Raw genomic sequence first — 7,640 nt, 5'->3', positions numbered from 1 at the left:
GCCCCCATGCACAGGCCCCCGGCGTGAGTCTAAGCCACCGGGTCCAGGACTCGAACCGTGGTCGACTATATGGGAGTCTAGTGACATAGCCATTATGCTAACTGCTGGTCCCACAGCTGATGTTTTTACTTACATATATGTATTATTACTATTCATATTATCATTTTTTTGAGAGATTTTCGCTATAGGGTGCGTGCGCTCGCCCAACAGAGAGAGACATTAGAGACAGAAAGTGAGAAATCACCCCCCAGGGGGGATGGTCACGCCGCAATCCCTTCTCCTCCATTCTCCTCTCAGGATCTTGGGCACGCACGCACACGCGCCTGGCGTGAGTTTTAAGCTACCGGGCCCGGGACGTGAACCGCAGTCGACTACGTGGGAGCCATTATGTTAACTGCTGGTTCCCCATGTTATCATTTTTTTACAGAAACAGCAGGCAACCCGTTTTGTCAGATAAGGATAGAACATACGATATGAATCAATAATAAACAATCTTAGGTTGGCATCATCTATATATAAAAACGTGGGTCAGGGAAAAACTGGGGTTAAAAATAATAAAAACAATGTAAAACTGTATAGCTGTTAATATTTTGATTTTTAAATTAGGTGGTTATAGCAAGAAGGAAATAACGCATAAAAGGTTACACAATTCACAGTCTCCATAGGATAAAGACAGAACACAAAGAACAAGCAAAAAACTGGGCTCAGGAAAGCCCCATTTTCCTAGAATTGATAGAAACAAATGTCTCCTATGCACCTTTAAAAAGGGGGATACAGTGTTATATAGGGACAATATCACTAACAAAATTCATAAAATTAAAATTTGCCAATTTGATGAATATAGATTTCTTATTCCATTTAGACATTTCTGTAATGGAGACTTAAAAAATATCTTGTTGAACTTGATTTAAGAATACAATTTGGGGGACCAGCTGAGAGTGTAATGGCTATGTTGCTGGGCTCCCATGGAGCCAACCGCAGTTCAAGTTCTGGACCCGGTGGCTTAAACTCACGCCGGATGCGTGTGCATGTGTGCCCAAGATCCCGAGAAGAGAAAAGAGGAGAAGGGATTGTGGTGTGGTCATCCCCCTTGGGGGGTGATTTCTCACTTTCTGTCTCTCTGTCTCTCTCTGTCTTTCTGGCAAGCGTACGTGCCCTATAGCAAAAACCTGTCCAAGAAAAAAACACTACAATTTGATCAAGAAGAAAAACAGAGAGCCAAGATATCTAAGGGACACAGAAATGGAGGACTATCTGTCAGTGATAACATGTATGATATCTTCAACTGGACTGGTATGACGTATATTCATGTTGGGTAAATTCATTTTACAAGCTGCAGTGATGTATAGTGAATTGAATGCATAAAATAAATTAAAATAATAATAATAATAAAGAATATAATTTGAGGAACTAGCAGATGGCAGAAAGGTTACGTTGCTAGATTCCCACATGGTTGACTACGGTTGAGTTCTGGACTCAGTGGCTTGAAACTCATGCGGCCATATGTGTGTGCATGCCCAAGATCTTGGGAGGAAAATGGAGGAGAAGAGATTGTGGCATGACCATCCCCCTTGGTGGGGGCGGGGTGGTGATTTCCTACTTCTCCTCTCACTGTCTCTGTCTTTCTCTCTCCAGCAAGTGCACGCACCCTAAGACAAAAATCTCTAAAAATAAAAAGAATACAATTTGAAATAGTTAAAGCAATTTTCCAACATTTTTGCCCTGAAATCTACTATTAATATGAGAATTTTTACATAAAAATCCAATACATAATACAGAATGGCGGTTTCAGGTTAAAAGACAGCAGTAGACTTAAAGCCAAACTGGATCACTCTCAATCCCTCTTACCACCAATACATATGCAAACTTACAAAACATAGTTTAAAAATCACTGTTTTAAGATGATGGATGAATTACATTATTTGGAAAAGTTCGTCATGAATTTCTTTTTTTTTTTTTACCAAGAAAGATTAGATACATATTTTTTTTTCTTCAACAGAGAGCTTAAGGTCATAGTGTCCTGAATAACTTGGAGGACAGAGAAATCCTATTTTGTAATATAGGACTAGAACTATCTGTGTTGCCAATTAAGTCATAAAGGTCAGGAAACAGAAGGAATTGAACAGTACCAGTCCTAATGCTAACAGTCTCAAACTTTCAACTCACAATCCAGTTATGTCAGAATTAAAAGAAAATATGTTCGTCTTATGAGCTATTAACTCACAGATATGCAAAAGGAAAACACCTAGGAGGACTCTACCTTTTATAATGCTTTGTGCATATTGGTTGTCAAGTAACACTTTATGACTTGGGTACAAATGCCCAAGTCACTTTGTTTAACAACTGGAAGACTGAGTTACTAGAAAACAATGGCCTTCTCTGGCAGTCACATAGCTTGCACTGTTCAAATACTTCATTTTCTCTCCTGTTGCAAACCTAGGGTTGAGAAATGCAAAGGAGGCCTTTATTCCTTCCTATTTATTATCCAAAATAAGCATATGATGCTTCAACATTTTACATCTTAGATTCAAATATACTATGTCTCAATAGGATATGGTTTAAAACTTTCAAAGATGCCTAATGACAATAATAATACAACAACAAAAAAAACAAAGTCCGAGTCAGACAAAAAGGGGATAGCCACAAGGACAAATCACAAATATTTGGAATGGAATTTTAAAGTAAAAGTACACTCCTCGTAATCTCCTTCATATCTTAGGCAGAATGTAGATTCCTCAAAATAAAAGTGTCACGATCCCGATGAAATAAATCTCTGAGGAGAGGCCAGCCAGGGAAGAAGTGGGAAAATTTCGCTAATACATCACCTAGAGAGCAGACATGTGTAAAGAGAAACCACACAGCACACAGCCATCTTTGCTGTCCATACCTTCCCCAAACCAAGGAAGAGTGCCAGAGGTGAAGAGTGCAGGAGACAGAAGGGTATTCACAGACCAAAAGACAGGTAGCCTCTGAACTAGTCATTCAGTTATGCACCTTAATGACTGACTATAAAACAGACTCTGCTTCTAATGCAGACACGTAGAAGAAATAATGGTGTGAGTTTAATGACGAATTCAAATGAAGGAACTGTCACAGATCACTGAACCCTCTTCACATGAATCATCAACAAACAATTGAAACCCTCTCCATGTTAAGGTAGTAAAACCAGATAGAATAACATAGAGCACATACAAAGAAGGGAGATGATAAAGAATATAAATCCAGTATATCTTTTTTTTTTTTGGAGAGGTTTTTGCTATAGGGTGTGTGCGCTCGCCAGATAGACAGAGAGAGACAGAAAGACAGAAAGCGAGAAATCACCCGCCAAGAGGGGATGGCCATGCCGCAATCCCTTCTCCTCCATTCTCCTCTCAGGATCATGGGCACACATGCACAAGCACCCAGCATGAGTTGAAGCCACTGGGTCTAGGACTCAAACCGCAGTCGGCTACATGGGAGTTCAGTGACACAGCCATTATGCTAACTGCTGGTCCCGATTTTCAATTTTTTTAATTGCTTAAATTTAAAAAAAAAATGAGACTGAACTAATTCCTCAGTGCCTTTATTCAACGTCATTAACTTACAGAAGCTTAAAGTGTTATTAATTCTTTTTATATGCCAGACTCAGAAGCTTTACTAAGGACCTGTGGCATCAGAAAGAAACTAGGAACATATTTTGGAATAGTATTAGTAAACGATCACATCTTCCAGCTATATGACATTATTCCTTCAGATTATTCTCTCCATAAATGTGCAGAACTAAATAATTGCCTTAAAAAGTATAAATATGGAACAAATTAGTGACTTGAGTTACTTCAAAGTAAAATCTGCAGAGCTGAGTTGAATGAATGTGAGATGATATATTCACAACTATTATATTAACATTAGAATGTTTTACTTCTGATGTTTGCTGTTTAACAAATTATGAGAAGAAAAATATAACTGAAGAGACTAAACAAATTAAATTCTTACCTGGCTGAAAAACTGATAGACTCCCATCAATATGTCCAAACACAACCTTCCCCTTCTTTTGGGTATGCCATCTGAATATACAGACATCAGACAAGAAGCTATGAGCATCTTTGTGGACAGTCACTCCACTATCTGGTCCTGAAATGGTCCAAATAAACAATGGGCCTCTGTGGGAAACAAATGCCACGGCATCATCTGCATTCCAGCACCAGCTCAGAGAGGCAGGCATCCCTGGAACAAATGACACACAGACACAGAACAGAGAGATGTGGCACAGGAATGCACCATGAAGGATCCATTGCAGTGGACTTACTTAAAACAAATAGCAATACAAGAATATCTTCTTTATTTTAAAAAAGACATTACTTCTTTACTTGGGAATTGGATTTATTAAAGTAATATAAAAAACCACAGGGAACATGCATAGGGAGCTTTTATGAAGAAAGGAAAAGCATCCATTTAGGTTTAAATACTACTAATATGATCATACACTTCCCATGGCCAAAGAAATTTACACAGTTAATTATTTCAGCAGACTATATATGAAAGCAATAAGTACATATTGTGCACTTGTGTATAAGACCTTCTCCAGGAATTCTATATATACAAGGTTTCATGGGACACAACTCCTGTTTTAAAGGATCTTAAACACAAATGCTACTATAAGAATGTAATAACAATAGACTTAATATCAGAACTTCAAATTCAAATATTAGTTTTCCCTCAAATGAACTAAAGTAATTTCCACTCTCTAAACCTCTGTTTTCTCATCTATAAATGGAAATCACAATAAAAACAACTGCCTACCTATTTCACATGAATGTTAAGAAAAGGAAATAGATTATATATAAAAGTACATTTTCAATTAAAAAATGAAATGTAAAAGTTAACTGTTAATATTCTCGCTTTGTTGTGATCAAATAGATCACGTGTAAGATGAGTGTTATGGTAAATTTGTGACTCAAGGGAGATAATAAGAACCTTCCAATCATCCCATAGATACATTAATTGACTGCATCAGAATCATCATGTATCTGCTCATAAGGAGTTAGGGCCCAGGAATCTATTTTTAACAAGCCTCTCCAAATGACTTTGCTATGGCAAAAAGTTTGGGAACCACTGGGCTGCTGTCATGGAAAGAAACTGGATTTGAATTATACCTTGAAGGAGGGATAGAGTTTAAATACATGAACAGAATAGTGTCTCCCAGGATGAAAAAATGATACAAAGACACAGAATGGAAAGTCAGTAAGTTCAGTTTGTGTCAAGTCTAAGTGCTCTGAGAAAGAGAAATTGGAAACTTATTGCCTAGTTATGGGCCAGACAGATAATGGAAACTCTACAAACAGTTAGTAAATAAATGAATGAATGTCTACATGAACACCAATAAAAAAGTTGATGGGGTCATCTACATACAGTCACAGAAATAGAGTTTTCCCCCAATAAGGGATAAGATACTTTACATGAATCAAAACACAAGTGAAGAATAGAGTGGTGTCTCTCAAAGTACCTATTTAGAGAAAGGCAGCATGGGAAGTGAAGGGACCAGAAGCAATGACATATAATAGTAATAAAAAACACTTCCACTGTGGCTTGTAATGGACAAGTACTTCTATAAGCTCTACAAATATCAACTAATTTAATTCTCTCAACAATAGTCTGAAAATGGTAAATAGTACTATTATTTATTTATTTATTTAATTAATTTATTTATTTTTGGAGAGGTTTTCGCTATAGGGTGCCAGACAGACAGAGACATAGAGACAGAAAGCGAGAGGGGATGGTCATGCCGCAATCCCTTCTCCTCCATTCTCCTCTTGGGATCTTGAGCACGCACGCACACACGCCTGGCGTGAGTTTTAAGCCACCGGGTCCAGGATGCAAACCGCGGTTCACTATGTGGGAGTCCAGCGACATAGCCATTACGCTAACTGCTGGTTCCCAATAGTACTATTATTCAAAAGTGTGACATTTTACAAGTTGGTTTTAATATTTCATATTTGAACAAATACTTGTTTTTCTGTAAGTTGATTGTTTGACTATTAAGATAAAACAATGGGTCCTATCCTGGTGGTACAGTGGTAGTGTGCAGCTCTGAAATGCTGAAAGCCACAGGGAGGATTAGGATTCAGTTCCTGGGTTGATCTATACATGTTGGACATGCATACGTGCCTGTGACCCTGGCTTGGTGAGGGAGACTGTGTTAGGGGAGGACAGTATCATGAGACCCTGCTGAGGATGCCTGTCTCTCCTCTGTCTGTCTTTCTCTCTGATGAAATAAATAAATAAACAGATCTTTTTAAAAAAAGAATGAAGTAAAAAAATACATAGAGGCGGATCAAGTTCAATACTATATGTAGAGGCCAAAAAAAAAAAAAAGTCATTTAATGCAAACTTCTATTCTGCTTAAGCCAGATTCCAGATAGAAAATAGTGTCTGAGACTTTTTGAAAGTGGTCATTTAAAATAAAAGTGAACAAAATATTCATTTTTTTTGCCAAATAAAATTTCAATGCTTTCAATCTTAAAATTAAGAAGATATTTGGAAACAGAATGAGGAAGTTATTGATAAGTCTGAAAATTTCCAAAGGAAAAAAGATATAAAATTTGCTATAATTATTTAATAAGTCTTTGACTAAGTAATAAGAAAATCTTATTTCATTGTATATCCAATGGCAATGTAAAGCAGGGTGTCATGGCTATCATGTTCATTCTATCATGAATGGAGGTGATATATATGGTATTTGATGATGAATCCGTGGACAGACTAGGTAATAAAACAACAATGTGTTGTCTAATAAGTACTTCTGTGAACCATTTAGAAAACATGTTTATTATGCAGTTATAGAGTCTTACATGTTTTGTGTACAAGTTTTTAGAAACAATGACATCATGCAATGTTTTTAGTTTATGATGGAAAATGTTCAAAATTTTAAGGAGGAGTGTTTGCATAATTTAAAATTAATTTCACAAAAATGAGTTTAAACTATTGAGAAAATGCTTTGCTGATCACTATAAATAATACTGGGATAACATATAAGATTTGTAAGTAGTGGAGAGACAGATATGATGAGAAAACATGGGCATGAAAAATAGATTGAGATTACCATTCACTGTTTCTATATCATAAAGTTTTATATAAAGAGCATTTTGGTTTTTCTACATTGATGTATTGAAAACCTTAAGGGAACTGTCACATTATGTTATTGAAAATTCATTGAATAATTGACTTTTTAAATTATTTTGGTCAGAGGTGGAGAAAAGTTTACTCACTAATATACTATTATTGCAAGTGAAAATTTACCAAAAAAAAAGCAGGATATATGAACTTGGAAATGAGATTTACAATTTTGTAGGTGAAAACTAACTTCCACTGGGAAGTATTTTTGAGATGACAGATGAATAACAAAACTAAAGTATTTTTCAATATATTCAGCATTCTTAATCACCTAAATTTGAAAAGACAAGAAAAATACACTAAGTATGTTAAATGTATCTAATGATTCCAAAAGGCATTATTAATATTATTATAAAAACAAAATGTAAAGATTATTGTCTATGAATTTCTAATATTGCTGCTATATACCTAGAAGAATACTACAACTCTAAAAAAAAAAAAAAAAAACAAAAAACAAAAAACAAAAAAAAAAAATGGGACCAGCAGTTAGC

The 7,640-nt window shown here is 36.0% G+C and overlaps 1 protein-coding gene across 4 annotated transcripts in view; it reads right to left on the bottom strand.

Annotated features, from left to right (window-relative positions):
• Positions 1–7,640, bottom strand: part of WDR17 (WD repeat domain 17) — a 128,562-nt gene that overhangs the window by 72,261 nt on the left and 48,661 nt on the right. For all 4 annotated transcript variants that reach the window (XM_006168909.3, XM_027768457.1, XM_027768456.1 and 1 more), the window contains one exon: positions 3,973–4,203. In XM_006168909.3, the coding sequence (XP_006168971.1) occupies positions 3,973–4,203 (231 nt within the window). The remainder of the gene's footprint in view (positions 1–3,972; positions 4,204–7,640) is intronic.

This window comes from Tupaia chinensis, unplaced genomic scaffold (assembly GCF_000334495.1).
Source record: "Tupaia chinensis unplaced genomic scaffold, TupChi_1.0 Scaffold146395_1, whole genome shotgun sequence".
NCBI lineage: Eukaryota > Metazoa > Chordata > Mammalia > Scandentia > Tupaiidae > Tupaia > Tupaia belangeri.
This window is presented reverse-complemented; position numbering and strand designations above follow the sequence as displayed.